The 18,913-nt window shown below is 51.5% G+C and overlaps 1 protein-coding gene across 1 annotated transcript in view; it reads right to left on the reverse strand.

The window, feature by feature from the left end:
* The window catches only part of CARMIL2 (capping protein regulator and myosin 1 linker 2), a 141,057-nt gene that overhangs the window by 93,135 nt on the left and 29,009 nt on the right, over positions 1 to 18,913 (reverse strand). The window contains exons 9-12 of the mRNA XM_073307100.2: positions 11,109 to 11,184; positions 10,930 to 11,018; positions 9,200 to 9,294; positions 4,765 to 4,851 (exon numbers count right to left, since the gene is read on the reverse strand). Of these exons, the coding sequence (XP_073163201.2) occupies positions 4,765 to 4,851; positions 9,200 to 9,294; positions 10,930 to 11,018; positions 11,109 to 11,184 (347 nt within the window). The remainder of the gene's footprint in view (positions 1 to 4,764; positions 4,852 to 9,199; positions 9,295 to 10,929; positions 11,019 to 11,108; positions 11,185 to 18,913) is intronic.

Consider the following 18,913-nt stretch of genomic DNA (forward strand, 5'->3'; position numbering starts at 1 on the left):
AACTACCCAAACATCTGTTGGGAAACCACCACAGCAGGGCACAGATCATCCAATGAGTTCTTGGAATGTATGGGAGACAATTTTTTGTGGGAGAAAGCTACTACGGGGGAGACTGTTCTAGATTTGATTTTGACAAATAGGGAGGAACAGGTTGAGAATTTGAAAGTGAAAAGCAACTTGGGTGAAAGTGATCATGAAATGGTGGCGTTCATGATTCTAAGAAATGGTAGGAGGGATAACAGCACAATAAAGACAATGGATTTCAAGAAGGCAGACTTTAGCAAAGTCAGGGAATTGGTAGGTAAAATCCCATGGGAAGCAAGTCTAAGGGGAAAAACAATTGAAGACAGTTGGCGGTTTTTCAAAGAAATATTATTATGGGCACAAGAACAAACTATTCCACTGCGTGGGAGAGACCACCCTGGCTTAACCAGGAGATCTTCATTGATCTAAAACTCAAAAGAGAGTCCTACAAAAGGTGGAAACTCAGTCAAAATACAAAGGATGAATATAAACAAATAACACAAGTATGTAGGGACAAAATTAGAAAAGCCAAGGCACAAAATGAAATCAAACTAGCTAGGAACATAAAAGGAAACAAGAAAAAATTCTACAAATACATTAGAAGCAAGAGAAAGACCAAGGTCAGAGTAGGCCCGTTACTCAATGGGCGTTAGGGGGGTGGGGGGAGAAGAGAGACATTAACAGAAAATGTGGAAACGGCAGAGGTGCTTAATGACTTCTTTGTTTCCATCACCACCAATCTTCTTGGTGAAAACCGAACGTCTAATATAGTGAATGCCAGTGAAAATGAGGTAGGATCATTTCCAAAATAGGGAAAGAATAAGTCAAAAATTACTTAGACAAGTTAGAGGTCTTCAAATCATCAGGGTCTGATGAAATGCATCCTAGAATACTCAAGGAGCTGACTGAAGAGATATCTGAGCCATTAGCAATTATCTTTGAAAAGTCATGGAAGACGGGAGACGTTCCAGAAGACTGGAAAAGGGCAAATATAGTGCCCATCTATAAAAAGGAAAATAAGGACAACCTGGGGAATTACAGACCAGCCAGCTTAACTTCTGTACCAGGAAAGATAATGGAGAAAATAACTAAGCAATCAATTTGCAAACACCTAGACGATAATAAGGTGATAAATAATGGTCAGCATGGATTTGTCAAGAACAAATCATGACAAACCAACCTGATAGCTTTCTTTGACAGGATAACAAGCCTTGTGGGGGGGGGAAGGGGAAGCGATAGATGTGGTATATCTTGACTTTAGAAATACAACCTAGATGGAGCTACTATAAGGTGGGTGCATAACTGGTTGGAAAATCGTTCCCAGAGAGTAGTTATCAGCAGTTCACAGTCATGCTGTAAGGGCACAACAAGTGAAGTCCCGCAAGGATCGGTTCTGGTTCTGTTCAATATCTTAATCAATGATTTAAGTAATGGCATAGAGAGTACGCTTATAAAGTTTGCAGACGATACCAAGCTGCGAGGGGTTGCAAGTGCTTTGGAGGACAGGATTAAAATTCAAAATGATCTGGACAAACTGGAGAAATGGTCTGAAGTAAATAGGATGAAATTCAATAAGGACAAATGCAAAGTACTCCACATCAGAAGTGTAAACAGGTGGGACTCACCCCTGTGGCACCTCCTGCTGGTCGTCCTTGGGAATTAGCTTACCAGCCTCCAGAGCACCCTCTGCAGGTCAGTGTCCCGCCTGTCACTGGCCCCCCCGTGTCCCTCCTGGACTCAGTGCCCTTTTGTCTGGGGTGCTGCCCCTCTGGCAGTAACCCCTCAGTCTCAGGATCTCCTCACCCAGGGGAACCCACCGTCCACTATCCCCACTTCACCTCAGTCTTGGCTGCTGCCAGTCCTCACTTAGCCCCGCTCCCTGGGCAGACTGCAGTGTATCAGCCACTCATCACAGGGGAAGGGGTTTGGACCTGCTGCCTCTGCCTACCCGTGGGCTGCCCCCTGCAACCCCAGTACCTATTTGGCCTTACTCTTGGCCTGCAGCCTGGGGCGGGGGGTCCCAGGCTGGAGCTCCCCAGCCCCGCTCCACCTCAGGTACTCTCTCAAGCTCCCCAGCAACCAGGCCCTTCTCCTGCTAAAGGCAGAGAGAGAGAGAGAGAGAGTCTCTACTCCTGGCTGCCCTGGCCTTCTTATACAGGCCAGCTGTGGCCACTTCCCCAATCGGCCCAGCTTCTAGCCCACAGCCCCAGGCCTCTCCTGTGCTGTTGTAAGCCCCTCAGGGCAGGAGCGGGTGTCTACCCTGCTACACACACCCTCTCAAAACCTCCACCCCTGGGGGAAGGGGGGCACCTCAGCCTGGGCTCCCCAAAATTAGCCTTCCATGGTCACCCCTCCAGGCTTGTGCATCTCTTCTCTGCAGCCTCCCAGGCTTGGGACATCTCCTGGACCTGGGTCTCCACCCTCCGGCGGGCCCGATCTGCAGCCTCCAGCCATGCCTGTACATCCGGGTTTTCCAGACTCTCTTCCCCCTGGGTCTGCGTTCCCACTGTTACATGGGCTCCCCACACCTGAGTCCTGGCCTCCCACTGGGCCCACATGGTCTGGGTCTCATCCTCGGTGACTGGCCCTTTGATTGTCTGGGTGCCCACCTCCTGCAGGGTTCCCTCCATCCGGGCTGTCACCTCCTTCAGTTTTGGTCCTTCCAGGCCCACATGAACCTCCTCCAGCCTCTCCTCAGTTCCCCTGAGGCAGTGCATCCTTATGTGGCCCAGTGTCCGGCAGCCCCAACAGGCCCTCTGCCTCCTCACTGCCCTAGACCTTTCCGTGTCCCTCTGGCCTGGGCATACCCACCGCAAGTGGCCTTTCTGCCCACAGGCCCAAGAGGTTGGCAGCTACCCACGTTCCCTCACCCAGCGACTGTCCGCAGGAATTGTCCCTGTCTCTCCTCCAGGCGAGGCGCCCTGCCCCCGTCCCAGTAGGGACAATCCCTTTTCAAATGTCCCTGTTTTCTGCAGGCGTAACACGTCCTTTGTTCTGCCACTGGCCTCCTGGCTCGGACACTCAGCATCCCCCACCATCCTTGAAACTCCTGGCGGAGGAGTCTTACTAGGGCCCGCTGCTCCCTCGCCAGCTGCCCCAACTGTCTACGGAGGGCCCTCTGCTCCTCCCATAGTCCCTGTGGGTCATCAACCCCCTTTGGCCCGGGCCCTGACCCCGGACTCCAACCAACATTAACCCCTGGGGCCTCCGCAAAATACACCCCAGGATGTCTGGGTTCTATCTTCTCCACCCAATGTCTCTCAAGACACTAGTCCTAGTCCTTGCCTTCCCTTATATCAGGGGCGGGCTGTCTCTGCCCGCATTCTCCACCACTTCTAAGCAGGTGGGACTCACCCCTGCGGCACCTCCTGCTGGTCGTCCTTGGGAATTAGCTCACCAGCCTCCAGAGCACCCTCTGCAGGTCGGTGCCCCACCTGTCACTGGCCCCCCATATCCCTCCCGGACCCGGTGCCCTTTTGTCTGGGGCGCTGCCCCTCTGGCAATAACCCCTCAGTCTCAGGGTCTCCCCACCCAGAGGAACCCCCCACCCACTATCCCCACTTCATCTCAGTCTTGGCTACTGCCAGTCCTCACTTAGCCCCGCTCCCTGGGCAGACTGCAGTGTATCAGCCACTCATCACAGGGGAAGGGGTTTGGACCTGCTGCCTCTGCCTACCCGTGGACTGCCCCCTGCAACCCCAGTACCTATTTGGCCTTACTCTTGGCCTGCAGCCTGGGGGGTTTTCAGGCTGGAGCTCCCCAGCCCCTCCAGCCTTCCCCCAGCCCTGCTCCACATCAGATACACCCTCTCTCAAGCTGCCCAGCAACCAGGCCTTTCTCCCTCTAAAGGGAGGAAGAGAGAGTCTACTTCTGGCTGCCCTGGCCTTCTTATACAGGCCAGCTGTGACCTGATTGGGGCATGGCCCAGCTGTGGCCACTTCCCCAATCGGCCCAGCTTCTAGCCCACAGCCCCAGCCCTCTCCAGGACTGTTTTAAGCCCCTCAGGGCAGGAGTGGGTGTCTACCTTACTACAGGAAGGAATGATCAGTTGCTCACATACAAAATGGGAAATGACTGCCTACGAAGGAGTACTGTGGAAAGGGATCTGGGGGTCATAGTGGACCACAAGCTCAATATGAGTCAACAGTGTAACACTGTTGAAAAACAAGCGAACATCATTAGCAGGAGTATTGTAAGCAAGACACTAGAAGTAATTAGGCCTCAGCTGGAATATTATTTCCAGTTCTGGGCACCACATTTTAGGAAAGATGTGGAAAAATTGGAGAAAGTCCAGAGAAGAGCAACAAAAATGATTAAAGGTCTAGAAAACATGACCTACGAGGGAAGACTGAAAAAACTGGGTTTGGTTAGTCTGGAGAAGAGAAGACTGAGGGGGGACATGATAACAGTTTTCAAGTACCTAAAAGGTTGTTACAAGGAGGAGGGAGAAAAAAATTTCTTCTGAGGACAGGACAAGAAGCAATCGGATTACTTTGCATCAAGGGAGGTTTAGGTTGGACATTAGGAAAAACTTCTTAACTGTCAGGGTGGTGAAGCACTGGGATAAATTTCCTAGGGAGGTTGTGGAATCTCCATCATTGGGGTTTTTAAGATCAGGTTGGACAAACACCTCTCAGGGATGGTCTAGATAATACTTAGTCCTGCCATGAGTGCAGGGGACTGGACTAGAGCCCTCTCGAGGTCCCTTCCAGATCTATGCTTCTCTATATCTGTATATACCTTTGGCAGTCAGCGAAGTCCTAGAGAAGTTGAGGCTGCGCAGGCCCTTGGTGCGTTTCTCAATGTACTGGCTGAATGCAGTTATCCCTGAGGAGAGAGCAGAGGGGCCTGAGAGCAGACAGGCGACAGGGGCTCAGCCATTGCACCCACAGCCATAGAGCATCGTCACTCGTCAGCCACCGGCTACATGCTTCCGGCTCTGATGCCACAAGTCCCCATCCCAAGGGGCCTGTAAGTTGAGACAACTGGTACATGCTGATGGGTGGGGGCACAATTTAAAGCTTGAGTCACACTCCTCCCTTACCCTCAGCAGCCCCACCCTGCAGCTCCCAGAAGTTTGCTGCCGCCTCTCCCAGCGGCCGCAGCTTGCAGCTCACCAGCTCCAGGAGCTGCTGCACACGGAGGGGCCCTGGCCCGCAAACGCTAGCAGAAATCTGGAGGGGCACATGACTCTGCGTGGCCCCCCAAGCATTGCTTCTCTAAGAGAAGGATCAATCCTGCAAACACCTTGGCCTGGGTGTTGTGCGAGGCCCAGGCACTTCAGGCCCAGGAGTAAGGCCATTTCTCCACTGCAGAGCCCATGTCAGCATGGCCGCTCAGGGTTTGCTACACTGCAGCTGGAAGCGAGCCTCCAGCCTGGCTAGGCAGACCTGGGCTGGCTTCGCCTGAGCTGGCATGCTACAAACAGCAGAGCAGGTGCTGTGGCAGGCGGCAGCTCAGGCTAGCTAGCACCCGAGCTCAGAGCCGGGAGGGTCAGGTGGGCTCGGGCTCGGGCTGGGGCGGCGAGCCCGAACCACCACTCACGTCACTACCACCACACTGCTACTGTTAGCGCCTGAGCTTGTGCGAAGTTAGCACAAGTCTGTCTCTCAGCCCAGCTAGACATGCTCCCACCTGCCACGTCCCTAGTCTAGACACAGCACACGCCACCAGGAGGAAGAGCTCTGCCAGCGAAGGAACTGCCCCAAACGACGTTACCTTCACTGACAGACACCTTCTGTCAGCAGAGCTGCATCTGCACTGGGGGGTTTGCTGGGGCGGGGGTCCTGCACCCCTGATCAACACAGCTATCCTGGTATAAGTTTTATGTGTAGAGCAAGCCTATGTGTTTGCAGGATCCAGCCCTAAAATCAGACACAAAGGAGGTCAGACAGCAGCCTAGAGCCCAAGGCACGTGCTGCCCCCGACTCCGCATGCTGCAGGGAAACCAACACTTGCCTTCCATGGCATCTCTGGGTGACAGACACACCAGGGCCTGGAGAGCTAGGGACCTGGGGCTGTATCTCTCCTGCCCCACAGCAGGGCATACGGTGCAAGGCCTCATCACCACACCGCAAGCCGCGGTGAGCTCAGACACATCGCGTGGATCCACACAGGCGGTCGTCTCACAGAGCCGCAGCAACTGCCGCGAGGGGCTCCCCCGGCATTGCCACGTAGGCCCTGCGGCCAGCACTGGGGACGCAGCCTCCAGTACAGACCTCAGTACAGCTCACAGGGTTGCTCTCCCGAGCCAGTGTCTGACCGAGAGCCGAGCCCTCCTGACGGTAACGCGCAGCATGACAAACACAAATCAACCAGCAAGGGGCTGACGGGGCCAGGGACAGGTGCTGCGCGCTGCGGAAAACATGCTGAAAGAGCTACGGTCGTCTTCTGTTCCTAGGGCAGGGCAGGAAGGCACTTGGACACAGCAGGGGCATGCAGAGCCCCGATGTACGCTGCTTGCCAGACCCCTACCAGCTCCCACACCCGAGGCATGAGCATTCCCTGCAGGCAGCGCTTAGAGAAATATCACATGCACCATCTATGTACATACTAAACAGACACTTGCCAGCCCCTTCTCTGCCACAACATACAGTCCGTGACTGCCCCATATACACAGCACCTGGGGGATTTGTTACGTTGGCATGCTCATCAATTTGTTCCCACCTTCCCCTATTCACAGCACCCGCTTCTCTGAGAGAGAGGGAAAGAGAGAGAGAGAGAGAGAGAGTTCTTCCCGAGGAAACAGCAGAGCTACCGTGGTGGGGCAGACCAGCCCCCACTAGGGGGCCAACACTAAGGGCTCATCTACACAGGGAGGGATAAAGCTGGGGACAGTATGCCTTCAATTCCCACTCTGACTACTTCCCACTAGCTTGCCCTGCATTCCCCATGCAGACAAGCCCTAAGAAAGTGATAAATAGGCAGTAAAATGTAACAGGCAAAGAACTGGTGTCAATTCATGCAAGTGCAGCAACATGAGCCAGAGGTCAAACAGGCCAAAGGATGTTACCCTTCGTGCTAGGGCCGGGAAGGAGGGGAAGGCATCTTCCCCCACCCACTGGTCAGTGCTGGCAGCTCGCCAGGAGGGTTTACCTGCCTAGGAAGCATCAGGTACAAGGCACTTGCCAAAAGCAAGGGTACCTAACCCAATGAAGTAATGCCCTGCTCTGATCCAGCCAAACCCCTGCCTTGGTCCTGATGGAAGGGGGGGTGTCACACATTGAAAAGGAATGGAGCAAGCAGCCGAAAGGCTGCAGCGTGGGAGGGCGAGGAGACAGTTCAGACGGAGATGCACTATGTTGTAAGGAACGTGTGAGTTCGTGCCTAGCCAGAAAGGAATCTCTTGGTTTCTAGCAAGTCGTTAGGATTTATCTTTAAATAGGGTTAGAATTTAGGTCCTCTCTCCTGCGGTGACACTAATTAAATACACAAAACTCACAATCTATCAACCTCCCAGCCCCCCAGCGACCCTGCCTTAGCACTCGCTCTCTCCCTCCTTGCACTCCCATGGGAAGGTGGGCACCACGGCTGCCGGTTCAGGGATGCTCAGCTGAGGGCCTGCTGGAAGCAGAAGGAAGTCAAGAGCCCTGTGCGGGGCAGCACAGACTGAGCCTGCCCACTGTTCTCAAGACGCACTTCACACATCTGCCCTCTCCAGGACGAGTGAAGAGGCTGCGGGCCAGGGAGCGAGACATTAGCGGGTGAGTGTGTCCCCCAGTGCTCCTCACCGCACGCCCCAAGCTACAGGCTTGCTGGCGTAGCTACTGTGCTTTATCCACACACCCAACCCTTCGCTGGAAGCAGGGGAGGCAGGTTTGTAGAAATTTTGGTGGTGCCCAGAAACATCCCCCCCCCCCCCAAACTCCCCACACACACCTGCCTAAGGCTCTGGGAGGGAGTTTGTGGGGGGGCGTCTGGGGTTCAGGCGATTGGGGTGCACGAAGGGGTGGGGAGGCAGGCTCTGAGAGGGAGTTTGGGTGCAGAAGGGGTGAGAGGTCAGGTTCTGGGAGGGAGTTTGGTGGGGGATGGGGTCTGGGATGCAGGCTCTGGGATGGAGTTTGGGTACAGGCTCTGGGCTGGGGCAGGGGATTGGGGTGCAGGATGGGTGCAGGCTCTGGAAGGGAATTTGGGTGCAGAAGGGGTGAGAGATCGGGTTCTGGGAGGGAGTTTGTGTGGGAAGGGGGTCTGGAATGCAGGCTCTGGGAACAAGTTTGGGTGCTGGGTGCAGGCTCTGGGCAGGGGGCGGGGGTGCAGGGGGGGTGGGTGTGCAGGCTCTGGGAGGGAGTTTGGGGACAAAAGTAGGTGCAGGGGAGGGGTGGGAGTGCAAGAGGGAGTTAGGGGGGAGGGGGTTCAGGGTGCAGGAGGGGGTGAGGGATGCAGGCTCTGGGAGGGAGTTTGGGGGCAAGAGGAGGTGGGGGTGCAGGAGGAAATTTGGGGGCCGAAGGGTGTGTTTGCGGAGGGGGTGTGGGAGCAGGCTCTGGAAGTGGATGGGGGGTTCGATGCTTACCTGGGGCACCTCCTCCGGCAGCGGCTCCTAGGCGGGGCAGGCCGGGGGGTCTCCTCACGCTGCTGTCTTCCCATTGGCCGCAGGGGTGTTGGGGGGGGCAGCGCGCAGTGCCACACCCCCTCACACGGGCTGCAAGGACCTGCCGACTGCCACGTGGAGCGAGCGCGCAGGAAGCCGCTCAGCCCCGCTGCGCTGTGGGTGGTGGCGGGAGCCCCCGGGCTGTTTTAAATCGCCCGGGGGCGGTAGGTGGGGCCGGGGGAAGCGTGGGGGGAGTGTGTGTGTGTTGGGGAGGGGAGGTGGGAAACTTTGCTGGAGCCGGGCCCCTGGGACAGGAATATTCCTGGTGCCCGGGCACCATGGGCCCATTGAACTCGCCGCCCATGGCTGGAAGCGCTTCCACGTGGGGACGAGATCAGGGATTCACAGGCCACACACGCTGCCTTGGGAAGTGCAGCCGCTGCTTTCAAGAGGAGAGCGAAGGTGGGAGGGAGGCTGGATGTGGGGTGAGGTGTGTCTCAAACCCAGCCAGCTCCAACTGGCCTCTGGGCGGAGGCGGGACAGGAACCAGAGGGGCTGAAAAGGACGGGCCGTAAACCCTGCACACTGTCAGAAGCAGCTGGGACACTCTGAAGGGGCCGTGTCTGTTGGGACGTAAGCGTAAGGTACCTCTGTCCTCCAGCTGGTTGCCAGCCAGGCTGATGGCGCTTAGAGCTGAGTCCGGGTTTCCTCTTAACGCCTGGGCCATCCTTTGGGCAAATTCACTGCAAGGGAATGGATCTCACTTTACAATACATCCAGCGTTCGAGTATTCCCAACACGGCCAGGCGCCAGGCACCAAACGTCTCACAGCCCGTCACAGGAAAATAGCGCTGGGGTCACATGGTGCCTCTGGGGCAGGGCCAGGCTGGGGGTGGGGGAGGAGAGGCACTAAGTGGTGGAGGTCGGATGCATTACACCTGTCGGTCCCTAGGGTGCTGAGCGATCGCTCATGCTGCAGCAAAGGTGGCAGCCAGCTCTCTCAGCAGTGCCGCCATCCCAGAGATGGCACTTCTCTGCCATGCTGGCTGCAGTTCTCCTGTAACACAGCAGAAAGTCGTCTCCAGCCAAAGAGTAGCAGAAGTGTGAAATTCCCCTGCTCGGGCCATTCCCTGGTCAGGTGAACTTCAGAGCCTGGCTGAGTCATGCAGAGGGGAACCCTCTCTCTTCTCTCAAAATTATAGTTAAACACATTACTGCAAAACCAGGGCTGCAAATTTAAACACTCAACAGCAGGAACACAACAAAGATGTTTGCCTTCATGGGCCACACCCTGTCACATCCATGAGCTCTTCCCAACGCGAAGCGGCCCTATGGATGAATCCAGACATACAGCTGAGCTAACATTACCGAAAACACATACATAGCTTTCGAAAATGCTCCTAAATCACTAATCCCATGGATTTTTGCTGGGAGCTGGGTACCTCTGAAATTCCCAGCTATAATAATAATCTAGCCATCATCCATGCCTACAGTGCAAGTTACTGTTACTCTATTATGACAATTTTTTTCCCTTTCCCAGTTTTTGGATATTTAAATTCATCCCCTTAAAACTGGGATGGGCAAACTTTTTGGCCCGAGGGCCACATCTGGGTGGAGAAATTGTATGCAGGGCCATGAATGTAGGGCTGTGGCAGGGGTTTGGGGTGTGGGAGGGAGTGCGGGGTGTGGGAGGGGGTGTGGTGTGCAGGAAGGGGCTCAGGGCAGGGGGTTGGGGTGCAGGAGGGGGCTCAAGGCAGGGAGTTAGGGGGCTCAGGGCAGGGCTAAGGCAGGCTCCCTCCCTGCTCTGGGCTTGCGTGGCAATGGCTCCTGAGGGTGGGGTGCAGCAGGCAACTCCGCCGCGTGCTGCCCTCGCCTGCAGGTACCACCCCCGAAGCTCCCCGCGATTCCTCATTCTTGGCCAATGGGAGCTGTGGGGTGCAATGCCTGCAGGCAAGGGCAGCGCACAGAGCTCTCTGCCCCCCCCCGGCCCTCCGGATGGTGCCGGCTGCTTCTGGGACGTGGTAACAGCCGTTCCCGTGGTGCCAGCCTAGCCCCACTGCACCACGGGACTGGCAATCCCGCGGGCCAGCCTGAAAGTCCTGATAGGCAGGATCCAGGCCGCGGGCTGTCGTTTGCCCTCCCCTGCCTTAAAGGTGACCAGAAGCCAAGGGCAGGTGATTTAGCATCAGTTGATAATTTAATATGCAGACAATAATTCAGCGTCAGCCCTGCGTTTCCGCTATTCTACCAGCCGACGATGGACAAGGCACAGAACAGCTGGTGAAAACATGCAGCAAGCTGCTGCCCCTGCAGGCTTTTATGATGCTACCCAGAATCCTTTACAAGAGGCAGAACGTGTACAAATGCCCTCTCCTTACAATTTTAACCCACTGTTTTCCAGCACCAGCTCCTCCAGTTTCACCGATTTGCTGAGCATGTACAGAAGCTGTTCGGAAATCTCCAGATTCTAGGAGAGAGGAAAGACTCTTTGAAAGCTGTGTCATCACTTAAGGGACAGCATTTCATTAGCGTCCTGGCCACAGCTCTTCGTACTCACCAGCCTGAAGTCCTTACAGTACAGCTTTGTGAACCACAGGTTAAACGAGAGCGCCGTGATGCTAAGGGCTACGTCTCTGCAGTGGGACACAACAACAAAACAATTAGCAAGAGTTATGGCACAGACTGACTGTGATTGGAGACATAGTGAATAACCCTTGAGTCAGGTTGCACATGTTGTTTTAAAGCCATGACTCACCCATAGAAGCTGGAGTATTCTGCACTCTGACCACTGCTTTAAAGCTGGACTAGACCTACTACATCCTTGGCTATGCAAGCTGAGAGGCAAGTGAAATCCTGCCACACATCACAACCGCTCTAGGTGCTTCTCTAGTTCATCAGTGCTTCTATGTTTGTTTGTTGAGCCCAGGCATGGCCCTAATGAACCAGCCATCCACAGTGGGACACATCCCCTGCATTGCTAAGCACAGAGGAGCTGTATGCAATTCAGGACAACCAGCTATGCTTGTGCTCCCCGAGAGTGCACGATCTGAAAGTGCCAGTCCAGGATGGCAAAGCTCTGCTGTGCCAGGTGGGTAAGGATCAGGGCTGGCCTTACCATGAGGCGAACTGAGGCAGCGGTCTCAGGTTCCAGACTGTGGGGGAGGGGCGGGGACAGAGTGTAGAAAATGGTGTCTGCTGCTGGTGCATCTGTATCCTCTCTGCTCGAGACGCACAGAGATGGGGGAGTGCTGGGCTGGAGGGAGGGGGGCACAAGAGACAGAACAGGCAGGCAGGAGAAAAGGGGAGTGGGAATAACAGAAAGCAGCAGGAGCTGCAGGGAGAGAGAGGAGGAGGAGCCTCTTATGTACCTCTCTAGCCCCCCAGGAGCCTGGACTGATTAACCCCAGCTTCTCAGGGAGCTTCCTGTGTCCTGCTGCTTCCCTGAACCCACTTGAGGAGAACAGGCCGTCAACTGGAGTAGTAGGAGCCAGTTAGGCCCTTAAGACACTGATCTCTTCCCTCACTCAGGCCCTGCTACCAGCCTGCTTATTTCTCCCCTTCAACTGAGTGTTGAGAGCCACTCTAGCATAGAACAGCAGCCATGAGTGAAAGAAGAAAACGTCCCTCTGGGGCAGCATTCAGAAAAAGAAAGAAAGCAAAGGAAGCTTTTCTATCTAAGCAGGAAGGAGCTCTCCTGAGATACATAGACACAAATGTTCACGGAGAGCCTTCTGGCCCCAGTGAGGATGTGAGTGGTGAGGAGATGCCTGATCTTCCAGTCAGAGTGCAGGTGACCTGGCAGCTGCTGCAGCATCCATATCTCCATCTCAAGTGGATGTAACCATGCACACTCCTGAAGAAAAGTGCAGATCAGAGAAGAGTGTGGTGGAGGTGCAAGAAACAACTGCTGCTGAGTTTAGTTCCTTGAGTCCAGAGGATCCAGGACTGTGGACCCGCTTGAGCAGTAGCCTGAGGAACTTCCTTGTACTGCATGGGCCACAGCAAGTGAAAAACTACATGTTCCCTAAAGACAATGAAAATAGAAGTTTCCATCCAACACGTTACTGGTGTGAAATCCCCAATGGTGACAAAGTGGAGAGGCCATGGCTTATGTACTCAAAAACCCAGAATGCTGCATACTGGTTTTGTTGCAAACTCTTCCAGTCTAATGTTCCAGCCACATTGGGTTCTACAGGAACAAAGGACTGGAAAAATCTGGCTAGAAATCTGGCATGCCATGAGAAGGCAGCAAATCACCAGAGAGCATTCCACAGCTGGAAAGAGCTGGAGATGAGACTAAGGTTAAAGAGAAAGCTCATGCTCAAATAAATTGGTTAGTCTCTAAGGTGCCACAAGTACTCCTTTTCTTTTTACTAAGGTTAAAGGCCACCATGGATGATCAGCATCAAGAGAAGATTGCATCAGAGTCTCTTTACTGGCAAAATGTTCTGAAAAGACTCATTGCCATTGTGACAATGCTTGCGACCCAAAACCTAGCCCTGCATGGCACTGCAGATCAGCTGTATGTGCCAAACCATGGAAACGTCCTTAAAACTGTAGAGCTGATGGCTGAGTTTGATGCTGTACTCCAGGAGCATCTAAGAAGAGTCACCACCCAAGTCGTGGTACACACACCACTACCTTGGAAAAACCATTCAAAATGAGACCATACAGTTACTGGCAACAAAAGTCAAACAGAAGATTGTGGCCGATCTGAAGCCAGCACGATATTACTCTGTTGTTCTGGACGGCACACCTGACATCAGCCATACGGAACAAATGACTTTAATGGTGCGTTTTGTAACAACAACAGAACCTAGTGAAAATGTCCCTGCAATGGTGACTGTCAGAGCATTTTCTAGAATTTATTGACATTGATGATGCTACCGGAGCTGGTATGACAAATGTGCTTCTTAAAAAGCTGGAAGATACGGGAATTGCGATCGCTGACATGAGAGGTCAGGGCTACGATAATGGTGCCGACGTGAGAGGAAAGAACAGGAGTGCAGACACGGATCCGAGAGTTAAACCCTCGAGCTTTTTTTGTCCCATGCAGTTCTCATTCATTGAACTTGGTGGTCAGTGATGCAGCATCAGCTTCTAGAGAACATCTGGGAACATCCTCTCTGACACTGAAACCACTGAGTGCCACACAATGGGAAAGTCGAGTGGAGGCGATAAAGCCTATCAAACACCAAATTGGGAAGATAGATGAAGCCACAGTTGCCATTATGGAGGCTAATGCTATGACAGGAACTGTTCGTGGGAGAACAGTGGCAGAGGGAAATGGAATCACCAGAAACATACATAACTTCACATTTCTGTGTGGCTTAGTGTTGTGGCATGACATACTGTTTGAAATAAATGTTGTAAGCAAGAGACTCTAAGGTGTTGACCTTGATATATCTGGAGCAATGGAACAACTGGACAAAGCAAAGTCATACCTACAGTCTTACTGGTCAGATGAGGGATTTCAAAACGTTCTGAAGAGTGCACAGAAGTTGGCAGAGGAACTCCACACTGAAGCTATTTTCCCACCCATTCAAGAATACAAGAGTCACCGAAGAAGACATTTTGATTATGGGATTATCCCGTGCCTCATAAGAGGCCCCAAACAATAATTCAAAGTTGAATTCTTTAACCAGGTGCTAGATTGTGCAATACAGTCCGCTGAAGAACGTTCCATGCAGCTCAAGGAACACAGCAGTATATTTGGGATGTTGTAGGAGATTCCAAAACTCCTCACTATACCTGAAGAAGACCTACAGCAGCAATGCAGGGCACTAGAGACGCATGATGACATGCGCGATATTGAGTGCGAGTGATTTATGCGAGTGATTTAGGTGATGAACTGAAAGCCCTTTCAAGATACATTTCAGCAGGATCAACTCCAAAGGCTGTTCTGGAATATATGTGCACAAATAAGATGACCACCCTCTTTCCAAATGCTTTTGTTGCTCTGCGCATACTTCTAACACTTCCTGTAACAGTTGCCAGTGGAGAATGCAGCTTCTCCAAGCTGAAGTTAAGAAAAACATATCTACGCTCCACAATGACACAGGAGAGGCTGGTCGGCCCTGCAACCATCTCAACAGAGCATGAGCTGGCCCAGACTGTGGACCTTCAGCAGGAAGCAGTTCAAATCTTTGCAACCAAGAAGGCACGGAAAGCCCCACTTTGATTATTCAAACAGATAAACATGCCAGACAAGAAAGGTTACATTTGCTGTTCAGGCGTTTGAAAGTGAAGTGTTGTGAACAAGGCATTTTAAGTTGTGAGTTCTCCTTTATTGGGGTAGGTGGCAGAGCAGCACCATAAGAGGAGTAGAATGGGAAGAAGGCAGAATTGAGACCTTTCAAAGTTTTGGCCCAAAAGAGGGGGCATCATTTGAGCTCCCTACCTCAGGTGCCAAAATGTTGTGGGCCGGCCCTGCTGAGGATTTACTGGGCAGTCAATTGACTCACAGGCAGAGGTGAAAGTAAGCCTGTTCGTCCCGGTATGGCATACCGGCAAGAGCTAGTGCACCATACTGGGGCAGCCCAGCTTCCCCAGGGGGCAATTTAAAGGTCCTGGGGCTCCCAGGAGTGGCTGGAGCCCCAGGCCCTTTAAATTGCCTCCAGAGCCCTGCTGCTAGAGCCCTGGGGTAGCGGCTGCAGGGCTCCAGCGGCTATTTGAAGGACCGGGGCAGTAGAAGCAGGGGAGCCCCAGGCCCTTTAAATAGCCACCGGAGCCCCGGGCTGCTACCCCAGTGCGAGGGGAGGGGGCACTTACCTTACAGGGTGGGCTGGGGCTGGCTCTGACCCCCTCAGCCCTGCCCCTTCCGCTAGGCTCCGCCCCTTCCAGGGGCCAGAGCTGGCCTCAGTGTACAGGTAAGTCACTTGACTTACTTTCACCCCTGCTCACAGGGCTCAGGCGGCAGGGCTAAAAATAGTAGTGTAAACGTTTGGGATCCAGGCTCTCAGACCCTCCTAAGGGGGTAGGTCACAGAGTCCAGGCTCTGGCTGGAGCCCGAATATCTATACTGCAATTTTATAGCCCCGCACAACATGTCAACTGACCCAGGCCAGCCGGTCTTTTATTGCAGTGTAGACGTACTCCATGTGGCCACATTCTCTTCAGCAGGTTTGCAAGGGAATTTAGTAAGCAGCTCCGTTGATGATGTGTTGGCCAGAACAGACTCCAGCACCTGCTCTGAGGCAGGGCTGGCCCTGTAGGGCCCACAGGAACAGAACCCAGTTCCCCCTTGTGAGAGGTAGAGATCTTAACTATGCCTTAACTAGATACTAGGGCTGTCGATGAATTGCAGTTAACTCATGCAATTAGCTCAGAAAAATGAATCGCACTGTTAAACAACAGAATACCAATTGAAATTTATTAAATTTTTTGGATGTTTTTCTACTTTTTCAAATATATTGATTTCTACTACAGAATACAATGTGTACAGTGCTCACTTTATATTATTTTTATTACAAATATCTGCACTGTAAAAAGGATAAACAAAATAATACTTTTCAATTCACCTCATACAATCTCTTTATCATGACAGTGTAACTTACAAATGTAGATTTTTTTTGTTACATAACTGCACTCAAAACCAAAACAATGTAACACTTTGGAGCCTGCAAGTCCACTCAGTCCTACTTCTTGTTCAGCCAATCGCTCAGACAAACAAGTTTATTTACATATATGGGAGATACTGCTGCCTGCTTCTTATTTACAGTGTCACCTGAAAGTGAGAACAGGCATTTGCATGGCACTTTTATAGCTGGCATTGCAAGGTATTTACGTGCCAGATACGCTAAACATTCATATGCCCCTTCATGCTTCATCCACCATTTCAGAGGACATGCTTCCATGCTGATGATGCTCATTAAAAAAAATGTGTTAATTAAATTTGTGACTGAACTTCTTGGGGGAGAACTGTGTACCTCCTGCTCGGTCTTACCCGCATTCTGCCCTAGGTTTCATGTTATAGCCGTCCCGGATGATGACCCAGCACATGTTCATTTTAAGAACTTTCACAGCAGATTGGACAAAACACAAAGAAAGTACCAATGTGAGATTTCTAAAAATAGCTACAGCAGTCGACCCAAGGTTTAAAAATCTGAAGTGTTCTCCAAAATCTGAGAGGGACGAAGTATGGAGCATACTTTCAGAAGTCTCAAAAGAGCAACACTCAGATATGGAAACTACAGAACCCGAACCACCGAAAAAGAAAATCAACCTTCTACTGGTGGCATCTGACTTAGATGATGAAAATGAATGTGCGTCGGTCCGCTTTGCTTTGGATCGTTATTGAGCAGAACCCATCATCAGCATGGACACATATCCTCTGGAATGGTGGTTGAAGCCTGAAGGAACATATGAATGTTTAGCATATCTGGCACGTACATACCTTGTAATGCCAGCTATAAAAGTGCTTTGTGAATGCCTGTTCTCACTTTCAGGTGACTTTGTAAGCAAGACGTGGGCAGCATTATCTCCTGCAAATTGTGACCAAACTTGTTTGTCTGAGTGATTGGTTGAAGTAGGACTGAGTGGCCATGTAGGCACTAAAGTTTTACATTGTTTAATTGTTGAATGCAGTTATTTTTCATACATAATTCTACATTTGTAAGTTCAACTTTCATGATAAAGAGATTGTACCACAGTACTTGTATTAGCAAAATTGAAAAATACTATTTTTCGGTTTTTTTAGTGCAAATATTTGTAATAAAAAATAAATATAAAGTGAGCACTGTGCACTTTGTATTCTGTGTTGTAATTGAAATCAATATATTTGAAAATGTAGAAAACATTCAAAAATATTTAAATAAAAGGTATACCTATTATTGTTTAAGAGCGTGATTAATTGCACTTAAGGTTTTTAATCGCTTGACAGCAGTGATAAATGACCGAGGGGGGAGGGGGGTAGCTCCCTTTTATGGCACGCAGCCAGCCAGTTAGCTATAAAATCCCTATTAGTAGTTGTTCACTACTTGCTTTACCTGTAAAGGGTTAAAAAGTCTCCCTGCATAGGTAGAAGGAAGGGAGTGGGCACCTGACCAAAAGAGCCAATGGGAAGGCTAGAACTTTTTAAAATAGGGAAAAAACTTCCCCTTTGTCTGTCTGTTGTTGTTCTCGGAGAGAAGCAGAGACAGGGCTGGAACTATGCTGTAAGAAACTTGGGGCCAGGTGTGAAAAATCATCTAAATCATACCTAGAGACTACTCATTTGAAACCCCCAGATATATAAGTAGATCAGGAAATGTCTAGGAAGATGGGATTAGGTTTATCCCTTTTATTTCTTTATAGCTTGTGAACTCCTCTGTGCTAACCCCAAATGCTTTTGTTTTGCTTGTAACCTTTAAACTGGACCTCAAGGTTATTCTTGAATCTTAATTCTTGTATGTGGGTTTTTTAAATCTAGCAATAGCCTCTTTCCCGCCGACTCCAAAAAACCAGCCAAAGGATGACAAAGGCGGCTATGCCCTGTTTGCCTCTGCATATGGCCCGTTGTGTTCCAGGAGTTCATCAGGTTTGAGAGAGGGATGAAAGTCAGAAATAGCTCACTGTATGACCCAGAAAGCTGTAGGCTCTGGGGTCAAAACTTCTGGATCCCACAAAGAAGTCATTCATATGTGTATATATCAGACACCTTTAATTTCACATCCTTTAGATGTGACAGCCGAAAAAGACAAATGTGAAAGGTTACAAACTGCATATTTGTCTGCCTTATTAATCAGATCTGTCTCTCTATAGGTAAATAATCTGTCCAGTTCCTTCACTATAATGTCCCCTTTTGCTGTCAGCCCTAAAGGATGTGAAATTAAAGGTATCCAATATAGGTAAAGAAGGTATAGACCATATCTACTAAATACAGAGGAACTGCTTTTCTTTCTAAACCGACTGGGGCGCTCTGCAAATGACATCAATTGTATGGCGCAAGAAGGAAAAGGAACACAGACAGGTATGTGCATCTAACCAGTGGAAAGAAATTGCTAAAAAATAGGGCAGGGAAGGGAGAAATTCCAATTAATTTTCTGGGTAGTACACTAATTGTAAGTGGACTGTTGTCCCCTTACTAAAACTCAGTGTGGGAGTTTGGTTGCTAGCTCCCAGTATCAAAAGAAAGGGGAAGGGTCGATGGGAAGTCAGGACCGGGAGACTGACAGTCCCCAGGGCGATAGGGAGAGGCCAGTGCTCCAGGTCAGCCTGATGGACAGGGTGGGCAGGCTAATGCGGGAGTCAGGAGGCCAGGGGGGTCCTGTCCTCCATGTGAGCTATTGCCTGGGCCAGACAGAGTGGGGCTGAGGTAAGGAGAGAGCCGGGGCCCAAGCTGGTCTGGGGAGCAGAACCGTGCTGGCCAGAGAGAACCAGAAA

The sequence above is a fragment of the Lepidochelys kempii genome, chromosome 12, assembly GCF_965140285.1.
Source record: "Lepidochelys kempii isolate rLepKem1 chromosome 12, rLepKem1.hap1, whole genome shotgun sequence".
NCBI lineage: Eukaryota > Metazoa > Chordata > Testudines > Cheloniidae > Lepidochelys > Lepidochelys kempii.